Below are 18964 nucleotides of genomic sequence, written 5' to 3' on the forward strand. Positions count from 1 at the left end.
CCCGCCCCCGCCCGGCGTCCCGCGCACCCACGCATACGATATAGCTCTTAAAGTATTGTTAGGTAGCCTTTAAAGGATATAGCGTGGGTGCGCGGGGCGCCGGGGGTTGCGGCGGCGCGGGGGAGTGCGAGCGACAGGGTGAGTTCATCATTACAGAGGACAAGTCAAAATACAGGAAATAGTGCGAATTTCACGAAAGTTATTCTAGAAAACTATTAAAAAGTAAGTGCATGGTCGTAGAAAAAGTATTGTATGCAACGGTGTTTAACTGAGTTAAAAAATACTCGTGGCGTCTTAATAACAATTTTCGGCTTCGCCTCAAATTGTTACCCACGCCACTCGTCTTTTTGACCTCCTTTAAACGCCTGTTGCATAAAATACTATTCCTTATTTGTGCAACGGAGCCAGACCGCGTTTCGATCGGCTTCTAACGTCAACGAATGTCACTTTGGCTAACCTATGCGGCAACCCACACAGGCGACGCATGTCTTAAGACGCGGAACGGACGTCAGCGCCACGCCGCCCGTAATTTAAAAAAAGTTCCTCAGTACATTTTACATACATACATACATACATATTTGGGACATCTTACACGGATCAACTTAGCCCGAAACTAAGCAAGGCTTGTACTATGGGTTCTAAGCGACGATATACATTCAAAATTCAAAATTAAAAATTCAAAATTCGTTTATTTATCAAACAAGGTTTCTTAGGGTGTCGAATCCTCCTTTTAAGTTTGACACTTGTGTTAGGAGGAATTCGCTCCTTCATACAAGGTGTTAAATAAACATTTAGGTAACAAAGTTGTTTACAAAATCAAATCTTAAGTTATAAAAGCATTATTGCTAAGTACATTAAGGTTGAAGTTTCAGATGAACAGTAGGTAAAAAAATAAATAAATGTGTTTTACAAAAAGAAATAATTTTAACTCTTAGATTATAGTTCAGCATTATTGCCGAGTACATAAAAAGTGGTAGAAGAGATGGGCAATATACCCAGTTGCCGTGGTTGACATATTAAGTAAGATGTTTAATAAAAAGAAATTGTGACTTGTTATACGCTATTACCAAGAAAATATGATAATATCTATATATATATATAATTATATTTATATGTGTATTAAGAATATATAAACAAACGTAGGTATAAATTTAATATTGTATATATATGTATTATATGCATTATATGTATTATATGTATAAACACAATTACACATGTGGACACTGACGTAAGAGTAATTATCACATTTCATGATTTATGTGCACAATGTACCTATAGTGAATCACACGCATAGAAATAGCTAAAAAATGTTAAGTAATAATAGTCAAGGTATTATGTTCTCTGTATCTTCGTAACTTTTGTTTTTTAACCATCTTGCAGTTCTATTTTTACACTCATAATAAGATTTATCATAAATACTTATATTTCTATTAACTTTGTTGTATAGATAGACCGATGTTGTATTAAATTGTCTTTTAGCAAAATAAGTCCTACCAATACTTGGATGGTTAATTACTGAGTAAGGGTTACGCTTTTGTAACATGCCAATGTCTGGTTTTATAGATTTGTGAACCTTCAGAATACAGTTTAATATATATAACTGTCTCACAGTTAGGACATCAGCTTCTTTATACACATCAGTAGTGCTGTGTCTTATATTTTTACCTAATAAAACTTTGAGGATGGATCTTTGAGCTCGTTCTAGAGTTATAAGTTTATTTTTGTGAGTGCCTCCCCAGGCAGGTAGACAATAAAGGACAATGGATTGCACAAGGGTTTTATATATATAAATTAGTAGTGTTTTATCGGATATTTGTCTGAGATACTTAAATAACCATATCAGCTTACGTATTCTATTAGCAGTAGTTTCAATTTGATGTTTCCATGAAAGGAGCTGATCAATATGTATACCTAGGTATTTGGTGGAGCTAACAGGGGTGAGACTGGGGCAGGAACAATTATTAGTTTGACTTTTACATGAATGTGCAGTTAAGTGAAATCTGTTTTTGTCAGGTTGAGAAGAGTTTAAAATTGAAAAAGTGATGTAATTTGTTTTCTTAATATTTAGTGTGAGTAAATTAGTTTGTAACCAGGCTATTACTTTGGACAGACCGGCCTCAGCATAGGAGTATACTTCTTCCCAATGATTCCCTTGGAATAAAAGCGCAGTATCATCAGCGTAGGAGACTACTATACCATTTTCAAGTTTTATATTAGTGAGATCATTGATATAAGTTAAAAAGAGGGTTGGTCCTAAGACACTTCCTTGAGGGATACCAAACTGCGTAGAGAATAAGTCAGTGCTATATACGTCATTGTTCAGCTTTACTCGTTGTGTCCTATTATTCAAGTAGCTAGAAATCAGTTCCAAAAATTGCCCACGAATACCCATTATTTCAAGCTTCCGTATAAGGATGGGGATAGAGACCGTGTCGAATGCTTTTTTTAGATCGAGAAATATGGCTAATGTTTTCTTTTTATCATCTAAATATTTTGTGATTGAATTAGTTAACTCTAATACCGCCATTTCAGTACTTTTCTCTTTTCTAAATCCAAATTGCCGAGGTGAAAGAAGGTCATATTTGTTTAGAAAATTTAATAATCTAACGTTTATTAACTTCTCAATAATTTTAGAAAGTGAGGGTAGGACCGAGATTGGTCTAAAATTATTGACATCCTTTCTATCCCCATCCTTATAGATTGGATAAATAATAGCACGCTTGAAAGCATCAGGAAAAATTCCTTGTGAAAAACAAAGCGAACAGAGATGTTTGATAATTGGGACTAGTTCGTCTTTAGCCAATTTTAAAAACATATTAGGTATGTTATCCCAGCCTGCTGCCGACTTAGGTTTTAAATTCAGGATTAGTAGTTCAATCTCCTTGAGATCAGGTTCTATGATACCAATCGAGGAAACGTGGAAGTGTAAAGAATTAAGGTAAGTGATTAGGTTAAGATTCGCAACTCCTGGTGGTAGGATTTGTTCGGCCAATTGTTGGCCTACATTGGCGAAGTGCTGGTTAACTAGGTTAGCAGAAAGATAGGGAGAATCTGTTAAGTTTAAGAGTTCATCGTTTTTACATTTGGTTTTTTTTAGATTTGTGATAGTTTTTATTGTGTTCCATAAACTTTTATTGTTGTTTTTAGAGTTATTAAGAAGTTTCCTTTCATATTTTTGTTTTAATTTTTTTATTAAATTATTACAATAGTTCCTATAACGTCTATAAATTATTTGTTGTACTTCGTTTGTAGGGTCACGTCTGAGATATGTTTGTAATTTGTTTCTATGATGAATACATCTTAATACGCCAGGTGTAATCCATGGTTTCAAAATTTGTTTATTACAGGGTATTTTTACAATTTTTGTATTGGAATCTATAGCATGTTGAATAAGTTGTATTAAATTAAATGTTAGTAGGTTAGGGTCAGTATTTTTCATTAAGTCATCTAAGTTATTCGATTTAAACATGGATACGGCGGAAGAATAGTCTATTATTACTTTAGTGGTTATTTTAGAAGTATTTCTAGAATTTGAATATATATTAATAAGAGTCATAAAGTGGTCCGTTACTGTAGTTTCTAGTACTGCGGTGATCGAGAAAAATGTATTAGGGTTCAAGTTTGAAAAAATATGATCTAGACAACTATCAATTCGCGTGTTTAGTTTATGAGCCGGTAAGAGACCGTGGGAAGCTAACATTTGAATATAGCAATTTGTGGAATTGTTTTGTAGTAGGATATTTATGTTTATGTCGCCTGTGATAACAACGTTGTTACTTAGGTTACTGGTTTTTAGGTGCGTATCCAGGGATGAAACAAAATTACTTATGTTGGTATTCGACGGGGAGCGATAAATGCATAAAATTGTAAGGCTAGACAGAGAAATTTGTAGACATGACGCATCCTCTAAAATAACTTCCTTAATTTGGTGAGAAATAGTATTATTAATATAAACGACCACTCCGTCATTTTGAGTTATTTGCTTGGTAGTATTGTAACAGGAAAAGTTGTATTTAATAGGCAGCGGCTTATCTTTTATCAGCCGACACTCCGTAAGAACAAGAATGTCGGGTTGTCTTGGTAATGAGGTTAGGTTAATATCTAAATCGTCAATATTTTTATAAATACTTCTAATGTTTTGCGTTACGATGGAAAAAGTAGGCTTTTTTGTTGGCAAGTGAGAGGGCAGATCGGAGATGCTACATGTTAAACTATGATTGTTACTCAGGTTGTCTAACTCGTTCAATATATCATCATGTAACATAACTATATCAAAAGTAGGCTGTCACTGTAGTAACTATTGTATTTAATTGTGAATTTGTATTCATCGGTCTTAATGTGTTTATAGGTTCTTATTATGTACATTGTTTTAATTAGGTAGGTAATGCACGTGATATTATGTGTATAATAGTGTTTAAAAAAGAATGTCTTTAAATAAATAGTGTATGTGATTGTTTTTGAGTGTATTTTCTTATTACATGAGCTGCAATAGGTATTTTTAGACGAGTATATATTTTTACAATAGCTGCAAGTGTGTAGAACAGACTGATAATCAAAAAGAAAACAGGTTACTATAAAGAGATAATCAGAGATATACATGGGTGTTAAGCATAGTAAATACAAATTGTTATTTATATAGTTGTAGACATGTACATTACAGGTGTATAGTCATTCATTAAAAAGTCTTTGGACTTGCGATTCGTTTGTAATCCAGATTACCGGGGAGTTGTCAGTCTTACGTACGTAGACGCGGCCAAACGAGGTCCAACAATATTTATATTCTTTCGATCTCTTGAGGTCTCTGGCCAGGAAATAGAGCCTCGAGGCTTTTAGTGTCAGGCGTTCATTGATAAATATGGGTGTATCGGGGTTGTGTACAAGTCCTAGATGTGTAGCTCGTAGTCTGGACTGCTGGCTCGCCGTATTAAAGGTTTTCGCCGTTTTAAGAACCTTATCCTTAGTCATCGTTGAGTTAAACTCGACAACAATAGATTTTTTGTCTGTTTTACCTTTAAGAGCGTAGATGTCACAAATGTCCGAGTTAGATAAGGCAATTTTTAAGTTATTTGCCAATGAGTTGACCATACCTATCAGAGTGTCTTGAGGTACTTTATCACCTATGGGAACATTTTTAATTTCAACACATTTGTTGTTGGATGTCCTTAAGGTGTCTTCAAGCCTTTCTTCTAATAAGGTCACCTGTTCTGACTTTGATTTAAGAGCATCTTCCAGCGTCTCGATTTTTAATCTGAGTTCGCTATTTTCTTCCGTTAGTACGTTAATGGAGGCCTCAATTTTGTTATTTGATTCCTTGATTGCATCGAGTGTAGGGAATATTTTATTCAACTGATTTGCAAGTCTGGTAGTTGATTCTTTAAATAACTCTTTCATTTCGTCGCGTAACTCACTCAGTTCGACACTCCAGTTTTTTTGGAGCCTTTTTCTTTTTTGTCGCAGCGTTACTCCTGATACACGACTGTCGGTGGTTTCGTCTGTTTCTGAGTTACGGGTCGGTGAAGACATTGTGTGTTGCTTGTTTATTATTTTGTACAGTAACGTAGGCCGGATTCGTAGCACAGCGTAGCACAGGTAGGTCTGCAGCGACGTAGGCGCGGTATTGTAGCGTGTCGGGTGTAATCGGGAGGCGTCGGGCCGCGCGGTGAATTAGAGCAAGAGGCAAATTATCGACGCTGTCTCGTTTTCGCGAGGTGGAGCGCGGGGCCGCTAGCAGCACGTATACGTCACGACACAACGATGCACGATTATTTATTTATCTAATGCACACCAAAATCCACACAAAACATACACAAATAAGGGTGAGATTACGATCCAGTTAATATTAAATATTCCGGAAATAATTGAGCGCACGTCTGGTCTTGGCGCTGGTTTGGACGAAAGAGGACATACTTAAATAGATAAATACATACTTATAATTTTATATACATAGAAAACATCCATGATTCAGGAACAAATATCTGTGATCATCACACAAATAAATGCCCTTACCGGGATTCGAACCCAGAACCGCGGCTTACGCCGTGTCTTGCGTGGGCGACGGTCGCGCGACCGTCGCCGTCGCGGCTCATACTTCCATATCGATAAGGTTTGATTTCGTATGCGTCGCATCGCCGTCGCGCGTCCATCGCGCGACCGTCGCCCACGCAAGCCACGGCGTTAGCAGGGGGTCACTACCGACTGAGCCAGACCGGTCGTCAAATAGGAAATCAATATACTGTCACGCCAATACAGAAGAGCGATACGATACGAGTAGCGATATCTAATGATAACGATATTATTTTTGTGCTACTACGCGTGTACTTATACGGGCGACATTTTACTTTAAGGACCGATCACAAGCCATTGGTGAGTCTGTTTGGGCCTAAGACTGGTGTTCCTGCGATGGCTGCAAGCCGAATGCAAAGATGGGCATTGATATAGTCGGCATTCTCTTATGACATAGAGTATATTAATACTAAGGAAAACTTGGCTGACGGCTTGTCAAGGCTACGTGCATTTGACTTCGTACCCTGATGTTTTAAATATCCGGGCCACGCCAAAATCTAACTTTAACACATATTTAACCTGAAAACTCAATTGTAGTTTAACTTTATTTGAAATCGAATAGTTCAATCGAAAAACAACAGACGCGCGATACAGATTGAATGCGTTGTTGATTGTACAAAATTCGGAAATCGGAAAGTATAACGATTCCGCTCGTGATAACGAAGCAGCACTAGTGAGAAGAGTATTGCTGAAACATTTTTCAGTATTTTAAAGATTTATGATCTAAGAGTTTTGAATGATTCACGGTTATTTTCATAAAGGTAATCACGGTCTATATCCCGGTCAATATAAGTCTAATGATTTATGATCTCCATCCATTTTATAAGTTCTCTATAATATGATTAGGAGCGTTAAGCAAATGGCCCATAAGAAATCTGTATCTGCTAGTGCATCGTAATCTTTACTTTAAAATATCAGCAACCGATAATTCAATTACATTCAAAAGATCGATCTGGGGGGTTACCATGAAGTGCTAAAGCCATTCACTTTAGGTTGAGAGAAAGGGACGAAGCTACAGCAGTTCCATAGCTCCGTCCCTCTCTCTCAACCTAAACTGAACGGCTTTAGCACTTCATGGTAATAAAATGTATATCTTTCTATATAGGTACCTAGATAATATTAGTTTAATACCTAAATTATCCGACATTTCAACCGGGTTCAGCTGCGGTCAGGGACGACTGACGTGCCGACATGTCAACGGAGATATGGGTAAACAACACTAATTTACCCGAAAACAGTTAAATTACTACATATTATGTGTTCAAAACTTGAGAGACTATGTTGTTATAAATCGCACTATTCGAGCAATAATTCTAAGATGTGAACAGGATGTCACTGCGATATGCTGGTACCGATGAGCTAATAGCAAAAGTGAAACAAAAGCTGATCTCTCTTGATTAATTATACTCGTATCTCTTATCTAATTCAATCCATATCGAATATTCGACTTACATCTATCAAAGTTTTGAATCAGGCCGTACCTATATTCCCAGATATTCAATTAATTGAAAACTGAAATGTTCCAATATTTTTCTTTGATAAAATCCCGAAACGGACATCACTACGGGCAGCATAACGAAGTACAATCCACCCTGCCTACCTGGGTAAGTAGCCAAATGCACAAAAGCTTACGATAATATCGCTAACGTAGTTAGCTACCTCTATCGCTCTTTCGTATTGGCGCGACAGAGCCAGACTGCGTTGCGATCGGCGTCTAACGTCAACGATTGTCATTTCAGCTAGACCGGCTGACAGCAGCACAGTCAACAACACAGCTGTGAATTCAAAGTGCCTAAAATATGTATACTAGAGATGGGCCGAATATGGACTTTCCCGAATACGAATATTCGGCCGAACATTCGGTTCAGCTCTTACCGAACCGAACATTCGGCCGAATATTCGGTTACGCCATATTTTTAAAGTGGATGTTAAGATTAAAACCATTAAATGATTGATAATGGTTACACATGATACTACAACTATGTTTTTATGATTTAATGGATAACTAAAACTTAGTTAAAACAACTCTGAACTCTTCTCAACTCTTGAACTAAGGTTTTTAAACTTTTTTACAAAACAATTGTATTTATATTTTTACGCATAGGTTTCTCTCTTTTTAGCAGTTCCTTAAAAATCTACTAAAATAGATAGATGGGATAAGTTTGCCTTTGTACAAATGATGTGTGTGTTCTTTTTTAGGGTTCCGTAGTCAACTAGGAACCCTTATAGTTTCGCCATGTCTGTCTGTCCGTCCGTCCGTCCGTCCGTCCGTCCGTCCGTCCGTCCGTCCGTCCGTCCGTCCGTCCGTCCGTCCGTCCGCGGATAATCTCAGTAACCGTAAACACTAGAAAGCTAAAATTTGGTACCAATATGTATATCAATCACGCCAACAAAGTGCAAAAATAAAAAATGGAAAAAAATGTTTTATTAGGATACCCCCCATACATGTAAAGTGGGGGCTGATATTTTTTTTCATTCCAACCCCAACGTGTGATATATTGTTGGATAGGTATTTAAAAATGAATAAGGGTTTGCTAAGATCGTTTTTTGATAATATCAATATTTTTGGAAATAATTACTCCTAAAGGAAAAAAAAGTGCGTCCCCCCCCTCTAACTTTTGAACCATATGTTTAAAAAATATGAAAAAAATCACAAAAGTAGAACTTTATAAAGACTTTCTAGGAAAATTGTTTTGAACTTGATAGGTTCAGTAGTTTTTGATAAAAATACGAAAAACTACGGAACCCTACACTGAGCGTGGCCCGACACGCTCTTGGCCGGTTTTTTTCTTTAAGTACTGTGTGTGTTCTTATCTTTGTACAATAAAGTGTATTACTACTACTACTACTAAAATAAGAGCTTATTATCCAATGGTATACGTAAGATCTTCATTAGTTATTTACTTTGTTTATTCGGTAAATATTCGGCAATGCAACCGAATTATTCGACCGCATACGAACATTGAAAAACTGGCCGAATATGCCGAATACCGAATATTTACCGAATATTCGGCCCATCTCTAATGTATACAGAACTTTATTGCTGTACATTAAGGTGTGTATACATATCTTTAGCACTTTATATTGACAGCTGTGTTGTTGAGTGTACCTGTCTACCGCAACAAGGGACGGACCAATTATTTGCTCAAATCAGATCTGAACGCTTCGTTAAATTGCTCAATTATAATTCATTGCCGAATAATTTCGGCCATTTTGGTTGTTCTGTTACCGATTGTTAGGTATTTGCGGGGAATTGTTTGATCGATTGCGGACTTTTCTGACGATCAGACTGGCCTAATGGTTACTCTGCCTATGAATATGAGTATATTTTCTATCCTATTAATTTAAATTAACACTTTCGAAACCGGGCTCTACGCGGCGCTACGACATTTTCGCTACATACGGGGAAACCCATGTAATCGGCTACGCTTCTACGAGCGGTGTGCCCGACAGTCGGGTTCTTGGTAGCGAAAGTGTTAAGTATATAGATATATGATAAAGTTGGGCCGTGCTTCTTAAATTCACGCCACGCCGTGCACTGTATTTGTTTAAGAATTAAGAATGTTATAATAATATTTAAATTACAAGTAGTGACGATAAAAGCCTGTGCACACAGTGTCCTTACACAATTAAATTGTCAATAAAACAAGTGCACGAAAATTCGATAAATCTCAGCAAAGTGTTCCTCTCACGATTACTACACGTACACGAGAATACTACACGAAATTTTATCGACAGATAATATCACTTTGCCGATATCTACTTTATTTAACAACATCAAGTTAAAAGCCATGATTGACATATTTTAATACCGCCACGGGAGAAATTTCATTAGTACAGGGAAGACACGGAACTCATAATGAATTCAATCTAGGCTACGTACACGTGTAGATATTATTCTGATTGATACTCCAGCCGCTCTAGCCAACATGGCAGTCGTTGACGCCAGACGCCGATCGAAACGCAGGCTGGCTCATTTACGCCAATACGGAAGAGCGGTAGAGATAATAGCAATAACGATATTATAGTAAACGTTTGTGCATTTGGTTACGTACCGTGTGAGGTATGGTGTCAATTCTAATTTACACAACTACACCCTGTTTTTATTGAATTCCGTTAACTTTAAGGGAAGATTCTTTAGTTCAAATACAATCAATTTCTCTAAGAAACTAGCCTCTTAACTCTTACGGTTATCGAATTATTTAAAAAAAAATACTGAACATGTGTGTGGCATCGCTTACCACTTCCTAATGTTATTTGTTTTGACATGTGCCGTCAAACACTTGACAATGACTTTAATGTTATGATTAAGATCCTCTCACACTAAGTAATCAGTTTATTATGTAAGAAAACGAAAAAAAAATCTTTTTCGAATTTAACAAAAAGCGATATACAGGGTGGTTCCTAATGATAAACCTAACTGCGTGGCTAATTTAACGGAAAACAAAAAAAACACGGTGTATAATATGTGTTATTCGAGTTGGTGTTGATACAACTCTGACGAAATAGGTATCGTAATTTTTGAGTGCACAAATAAATCGTGGTATAATGTATAATCGCATTAAAATATGCTCGAAACCATCACAAAGTGTTAAATCACAATCGCGCTCAGTGTGTCTAACTAAGTTGATAAAGGTTGCCTAAGTTAGGAGAGTTTGGGAAACTTTGGTTAAAAACGTAAAAATAACTTTAAGATTTTCGTATAACGTAAACATAAACACACACGGGACAAACATACGAAAGTCAAGTTGTTAAAAATACTGCCGCATTTGTCAGTGATCTATACCTACCAAAATACTTAGCCCATTCGTCATTTTCCTCAGCTTGTCATACGCGTGTAAATGATACATGGAATTGAGTACAGGCTAATACGTGCCCAAATGCATAACATCTAGGGATGTACCGACTAATCGGGAAAGCCGACTATCCGGCCACTTTTGTAATCGGCGATTAGTCGGCGACTAGTCGGCAAAAAAGGCCGATTAGTTGGCACTTCATAAGTGACAGAAAAACAGTACACAGATAAATCAACAGCTGATGTGGTTGTATTATGTACCTATTTGTTATACCTTTCTTAGTCAAAACAACAAATATCAGTCATCACAGAAACTTAGGACTATCAACTACTTCATAGGCAGGATCACTAATTCACTACCTGCTATGCCAAACCGGTTGTTAAAATGGGAAATATACATAAATATTCTCATAGACCTTTGAACCTGTTAAAAAATGTGATTTTAGTCGAAAAAACTCTTTTGGCCGACTAGCCGACTAATCGGCCACCCTAGTGCCGCATATTAGCCACTTTCCGTATTAATTTAGCAGTAACACAATGGTTTACTGCGACATAACGCATATTGCTTGGTCAGCGACAACCCAAACATGTATATATAGGCATACCTCACAATAAATGAGATTGATTAGAATTCATTACGCTCACGCTTTTCCTACTACTTGTATCTATCATTGACTGCACTCTCATTCTGCTCCGCTCCAGTCACCCGTAATATCCACTAATATTAGAGCCAAATCAATAGTCGGTACATCCCTAATAACATCGTCATCGTAGCTGTCTCTATTGCTCTTCCGTATTGGCGCGACAGAGCCAGGCTGCGTTTCAATCGGCGTCTAGCGTCACTATTGTCGTTTCGGCTAGGTCAGTACAGATGGGCTGGAACATACCGCGTTAAAGGCTTGATTGATCACCGTTTTGCGACTGTTCTCACTTCTCAGTGGTCGCGTATCGAATTATTGGGGAACTAGCTTATGCCCGCGGCTTCGCTCGCGTTAAATTCGAAAATTGCGGAATGCTCCATACTTACTTCCACCTTCCCCCCCCCTTATTTTAGGAAAGTGGGGTCGCTCCGTGCTGTCGCGAAAGACGGACTAAACAAACAGACACACACACTTTTCCATTTATAATATTAAATAATAAAGTATGGAAGTACTAACTATAACCCCTATACCATGATTCATAACAGCCTGGCCAGCTGAACAGTAGCCAATTAGAATCCTAGGCCACTGTAGAACCTTTTCACAGTAAACGTCATAGTAATTTATATGGCAAATAAAGCACGGTGTCATTAAGTCAGGATTCTAGAGCGGCCTATATATTTTGTAAATATTTCTGTAGTTATCAACTTTTCACGAAAATTCCACGAATTTCACTAAATTGGTATATTCTCTCATGATTCCAACGAGGCCCGAGGGTTATGTTGTAACGATAATTTTTATTATGTAGAAACTAGATATTGGTACGCGGTATAACTGGATATTTTAAGGTTCAATTCAATTTCTAGCCCTCCACTCTCCAGCTATTTCGAATATGAAAGTAGGTCGTTCTCGTTTTGTGTTTTTTTTTTTTTTTTTCTCGCTTACTCGAGATGTGCGCCTTAATGAAAACTGCTCCTGTAATTGTAATATTACATTACAATACAAGTGCGTACAAAAGGAAGTTCGAAACGAGTGGCGATAAATTAAAACACGACCGAAGGGAGTGTTTTAAATCGACACGAGTTACGAATTTCCTTTTCGCACGTGTATCGTACGACATTTTTCAGTACAAATCTCGGGACGAGTGAAGAATGACATTCTCGCACGTGTGACGAACGACGTTTTTTAATACAGTTGCAAAAAAACACTACTACTTACTTACAACGAAATAAAACAATCCGAACTATCAATTTTCCCATGGACATTGACGGATTATTTGACAATTCAAAGGCGTATTTTTGAAGCTTTTAAACTTGCGTGCATATTTTCGAGTTTGCTATTCATCTAACATAATTTATTTCATTGGGTGCCATAAAAACATAAGGGTGATTCCATAAAATTCGGTTAACTTTGTGTTTAGGGCAATTTAATAGATTTGTAATACATATATTAGGTATCTTATGTTATAGGGGTTGAATATAAACGCCGTTTGATTAGGTCATCCGATTTGGTGTTGATCACTGCATTATTTATTATAGAAAATAATTATCAAATGTCTTAAAAGTCAGTCCCTAGCCATGTCACATTTCCAAATTTCAGATTAAGTTTCTTCAGTATTCATGAGTTTTAATGATATCACTAGATTTTTGTGTTTAAAACAATGTAATATTACACAATACAAAACCCCGTAACAGTTTTATGGAAGAAAATTACGTTTATGATAATAATTTTTATTCTATAATATTGTTATACGTAACTAGCGTCAGTACCTAGCCACTTAGAAATTTTAAAAATACGCGGCACTCGAGCAAAACCCGTTCTGTTACACTACATCATTCGAAAGTATCAACGTGAAGTTAGCCGCAAACACGACGCGTTCTGCGTCGGCCATCTTATCGCCGGTGCGTTTCGCGTCCTTGGAGCGTAAACACGTGCTATGCCAGTCGATTTTTCAGTCCCTAGGTAAGTTATTTGATATAAAATAAATATTCTGATGTGTGAATTGCTGTGAGAGTGAGCTTTAGGTTTCCGCATTTATATCTGAGAATAAGTTATGAGCGATTATGTTTGCATTTGTCAGTCCCTGGACCGTCAGGCCCTGGTTATGTAACTGGCTAGGGACTGACATTATGGCTAGGGATTGACGATAGTATGACAAAACGCAATTTATTTCGCATTTAGGCTAAACTATATTTCTAATAGGTAGACATAATTACCCATAAACATTTGGGTGATTCCATAAAAATCGGTTAACTTTTGGATTTGGACAGATTTTGTCAGAGGTGTTTTTTTAATGCTAACGCAAAAGTTGATCACCCATTGGGTAAGTATGACACCACGTACGATACATCCAAAAGGGCCAGCCGATTTTTTTAGTATTTAAGGAGATATTTACAATTTTCTGATATTAGCTTTCTAGGGACTGACGGCCGAGGATAGGGACTGACGCTAAGAATATTTTTTCAATAAAACCACATATTTTCTGTTTTAAATGATTTTTATTATTACATTTTAACAGCTACAACAGTCCTGTAAATAGTTCAGTGTAAAAATTCAGTCAAACCTACATTAATTATATTTTAGCCTTATCTTCTTTCGATGTCGAATTTTTCTTTTTTGGCGACATGTTCTAAAATTAATGTTATATAAATTAGATTTTTTAAATGATTTTGCGCAAATCATAATTATGTCTACCTATTAGAAATATAGTTTAGCCTAAATGCGAAATAAATTGCGTTTTGTCATACTATCGTCAATCCCTAGCCATAATGTCAGTCCCTAGCCAGTTACATAACCAGGGCCTGACGGTCCAGGGACTGACAAATGCAAACATAATCGCTCATAACTTATTCTCAGATATAAATGCGGAAACCTAAAGCTCACTCTCACAGCAATGCACACATCAGAATAACATACAATTAGGTAACGGGTAAAATAACTTATTTATTTTATATCAAATAACTTACCTAGGGACTGAAAAATCGACTGGCATAGCACGTGTTTACGCTCCAAGGACGCGAATCGCACCGGCGATAAAATGGCCGACGCAGAACGCGTCGTGTTTGCGGCTAACTTCACGTTGATACTTTCGAATGATGTAGTGTAACAGAACGGGTTTTGCTCGAGTGCCGCGTATTTTTAAAATTTCTAAGTGGCTAGGTACTGACGCTAGTTACGTATAACAATATTATAGAATAAAAATTATTATCATAAACGTAATTTTCTTCCATAAAACTGTTACGGGGTTTTGTATTGTGTAATATTACATTGGTTTAAACACAAAAATCTAGTGATATCATTAAAACTCATGAATACTGAAGAAACTTAATCTGAAATTTGGAAATGTGACATGGCTAGGGACTGACTTTTAAGACATTTGATAATTATTTTCTATAATAAATAATGCAGTGATCAACACCAAATCGGATGACCTAATCAAACGGCGTTTATATTCAACCCCTATAACATAAGATACCTAATATATGTATTACAAATCTATTAAATTGCCCTAAACACAAAGTTAACCGAATTTTATGGAATCACCCATTTACGATTTGGGACGATTGTTTAATGTACAACTACATTTTAATTTAATCGATCCATTTATGCCCCGACGTATTGCAAATAACGTAAAATAATTATGACAAATCGCGTAACATATTGAGGTTTTTTGAACGTGCATTAAGTTAAAACATGGTAGACGCCTCTACTTTGACAGTAGAAGACGCGTTTCGTTCCAATCATGTTCTGTTTACACGACTCATTATGACCGATTTTTCAAAGTATAAACCATTTTATAAATTATGTTTAGTATGACTAAAAGTAAACAATTACATATGAAATATTAACGTTTTAAATATTAATCACTTAATAGTATGTTTATAGTTTTATTCTGTCTTAGTAAACTAGACTAATATGAAAACAGCTCGGTAAGTAGTCGTAAAATGGAACGTATATACTTTTTACGCACTAGTTCGTAAAATACAACTTCTCGCACGCTAAACAGCCAAAAAACGGGCACTTTTTGAGCAACTGTATTAAAAAAGATATTTCAATTCCGTATCTCTCATGAATGAAAAAAAATAGTAGATTACATACATTAGATTACTACATACTACGTAAAGAAATGTCTCAGCTCACATTTGCCAATAAACATGTATTGTGATTTCTTTCTGATTTACTTTCCAAGGTGTGAATACTATTTTTTCGTACCGCCGGGAAGAAGTAACTTCGTTTAGCGTAGCGTCCTAAAATTAGACGCTATCCGGCCGGACGATAGAAAAAATGTTTTGTAAAACAAGATTTACTAAAACCGAAACTTATCTGTGATTGAAAGACATAAGTACCTACCTATTATTTCTTACTTCAAATCCATGTTGTAATAAACACAATAATAAACTGAATGAATAAAATATTTCTTGTTGGCCTTCGTAAAAAACCGTGTTAATTTATAATTATGATTAATGTGCAATTTATTTCTAATTTTTAAATTTTTATTTGGTATTTAGGGTTCTCAAAGGTCGGCAACGCATAAGTGGCTCCCCTGATGTTGCTTATGTCCATGGGCGGCGATGACTGCTTACCATCAGGCGGCTCGTCTGCTCGTTTGCTGCCTATTTCATAAAAAAAAAAAAATATATTTTTGTTGATCGCCAAAGCACGTGCAACAAAACGTAATCCATTATTTGTTCCCCAGAGCGGACGCACAGCGTTACACGTGGCTTGCGAGGGCGGGCACTCGACAACCTGCGCTCTTCTAGTGACCCGTGGGGCCGACCGGGAGTTCAGAGATCAAGCGGGGCGAACCCCTTTACATCTGGCTGCAGTTCATCGGCATACAGATCTAGTGAGGACACTTCTGGACCACGGGTGCAATGTGGACGCTACTGACCAGGTGATCTAACATATTATCCTCATTTAGTGACTCGCGGGGCCGACCAGGAGTTCAGAGATCAAGCGTGGCGAACACCTTTACATCTGGCTGCAGTTCATCGGCATACAGATCTAGTGAGGACACTTCTGGACCACGGGTGCAATGTGGACGCTACTGACCAGGTGATCTAGCATATTATCCTCATTTAGTGACTCGCGGGGCCGGCCGGGAGTTCAGAGATCAAGCAGGAGGCAAGGAGCCTTTACATCTAGCAGCTGTGCATCGGCATACTGACCTAGTCAGGACGTTGCTAGACTACGGGTGCAATGTTGAGGCTACGGGTAAGGTGATTATGTAATCTACTGTCTTGGTGACTGGAAGGGCCGACCGAGAGTTCAGGGATCAAGCAGGGCGAACGCCTTTACATCTGGCTGCAGTTCATCGACATACAGATCTATTCAGAACGTTGCTAGACCACGGATGCAATATGGACGCTACTGACCAGGTGAACTACCATTTTGTGTGTTCTTCTCTTCTACAACCATTTTGTGTGTCCTAGGAACTCACTGCAAAGTAACTATGCGCAGTTACTGCTGGAACAGCTGCGAAATTGCATGGAGAAATTATAAACGAATTTATTGATAAATTCACTTTTGCAGCTCACTGAAGATAGCAGTATGTATTATTTATGTAACTAACAGTATGTATTATTTTTGATACATTGCAAAAGAATTAACTTGATAACGTAATTCAGGTAGAAAACTCAGAGCTCGGGAAAATATATTTTATTATCAGGAATATCTTTTACCCGCCGTCAGACCCTTGAGTACCGGCCGTTCATTCTGTAGTTGAGTCTCGCGACTTTGAATTTACTGTGACAGCCATCCTACTCACGTGAAGTACCAGGCTTGAGAAATTCTTGACGACGATAGACTATAATGGAAATTTACTTCAGTGAAGTCTCAATGGTACTAGAGTTGAAGGAAAATTGAAGTTGTTGAAACTATTTACAATGGCATTGGCTAGTTAAAAGTCATTGACAAACACTGAAGTCAGAGAGTTTCACATGAATATCAAAATTTCTCGATGGGAATAATAGGCTACTTTCCTCTTAGTCAAATCAGCTTCTTTTTAAGAACTGTCAAAACGGTTTTGAACGACTTGATAATATGGAATTAATATGAAATGGAATTGAGTGACGTCACGGTCAACTGATTTACTTTATATATTTCTATCTGATCTATAAAATATAAATTGGAGTTAAAAACAACTCTTGTCCCTGTTTTTCTTATAATTATCTGATGCTTTATTTCGTGCATTATATAAAACATTTTATCTTAAGTACAGTCAAAGTTGCCTATTGTAAACTCCTCACATTTTTGTATGTGGATCAAAGTGTTGAATCTATCTTTAATGTATCATGTTTCCCAAGTTTCCGGTGATATTAAAAGAAAAAAACAATTTTCCGGAAAAAATATAAACGCAATGCATACAAGATACTTATGTAAGAGTTAAAGGATAAAAAATTTTTTAGCATAACAAAAATTAAATGAATGATGTTAAAATTAAAAATAAAATAGGTACTCGTATTACTGTTTCATAGTAGTCGAGCCTTAAGTAATTTCATTAACGTGGCTATTTTCATGACTAGAGGCAAAATTAATAATGAAATGTTGATGAATGGCATCGCCTGTGATCTTACTTAAAACAACCGACCTGTCCTTTCCTTTTCATAATTATTTAAAACTGAGCGCGTTTATTAGATGGAAAACGTTTTAGTAAAATTGAGTTCGCCCGGCCATTTGAAAAGAGAATCTATTTGGTTCTTTAGTCGGTTATCTTTTGCAATATGCGGTTCTGGAGCTATGTAGTTCAAAATGGCTTCTCGTTTCATTTCAAAATAGACTTTCATATTAGTATGTTTTCTTTTATAAAAATGCGGCAGTGGTGCACCAAGTAGTCCCAGTCACATAATTATACTTAATATCATTTCAAGAATTCCATGTATTGTGCTAAGGGATGGGGTTGGAGGTTACCCAAGCTGCCCAAGACCGGAGTAAATGGAGAACCTTTAGAACCGTTTCGTAACTAAAAATGAGTAACTAGCTACAAAACGGGAAAAAAATCCCAATTCGTCGGCTTCAAATTGGAACTTTCCATTACCAATTTGTTATTACGTTTCGTAACCGGCTTATGCGAAGCGGGACAAAGAATCCCGTATTGTAACTGGTTACAAAATGAGACTAACCATTACCGATTCGTAGTCATGGTTGGTAACCGGCTTCCAAACGGGAAAAAATATCCCGTACTGTAACTGGTTACAAAATGGGTTTTTTCAGTCCGTACTTACACCGTCCTAGCTTCGATTTGGTAGAAATTCCGATCAATATTAACTCGGGCCCAATACGTAACCAGCTACAAACAGGGAATTTTTTATTCCAATTCTGTAACCTGTTACAAAACTTAGTTACCAAACGGTACCACGCTGGCCCAACACGTAACCGGCTACAAACCGGGAATCTTGATTCCCAATTTGTAGCCAGTTACAAAACTTAGTTACCAAACGGTACTACTCTAGTCCAATACGTAACCGGC

The 18964-nt window shown here is 37.0% G+C and overlaps 1 protein-coding gene across 1 annotated transcript in view; it reads left to right on the plus strand.

The window, feature by feature from the left end:
- LOC125233818 (serine/threonine-protein phosphatase 6 regulatory ankyrin repeat subunit B-like) overlaps positions 1-18964 on the plus strand; it is a 150327-nt gene that overhangs the window by 85939 nt on the left and 45424 nt on the right. Inside the window, exons 6-7 of the mRNA XM_048139948.1 lie at positions 16193-16390; positions 16438-16551. Of these exons, the coding sequence (XP_047995905.1) occupies positions 16193-16390; positions 16438-16551 (312 nt within the window). The remainder of the gene's footprint in view (positions 1-16192; positions 16391-16437; positions 16552-18964) is intronic.

This window comes from Leguminivora glycinivorella, chromosome 15 (genome assembly GCF_023078275.1).
Source record: "Leguminivora glycinivorella isolate SPB_JAAS2020 chromosome 15, LegGlyc_1.1, whole genome shotgun sequence".
Taxonomy (NCBI): domain Eukaryota; kingdom Metazoa; phylum Arthropoda; class Insecta; order Lepidoptera; family Tortricidae; genus Leguminivora; species Leguminivora glycinivorella.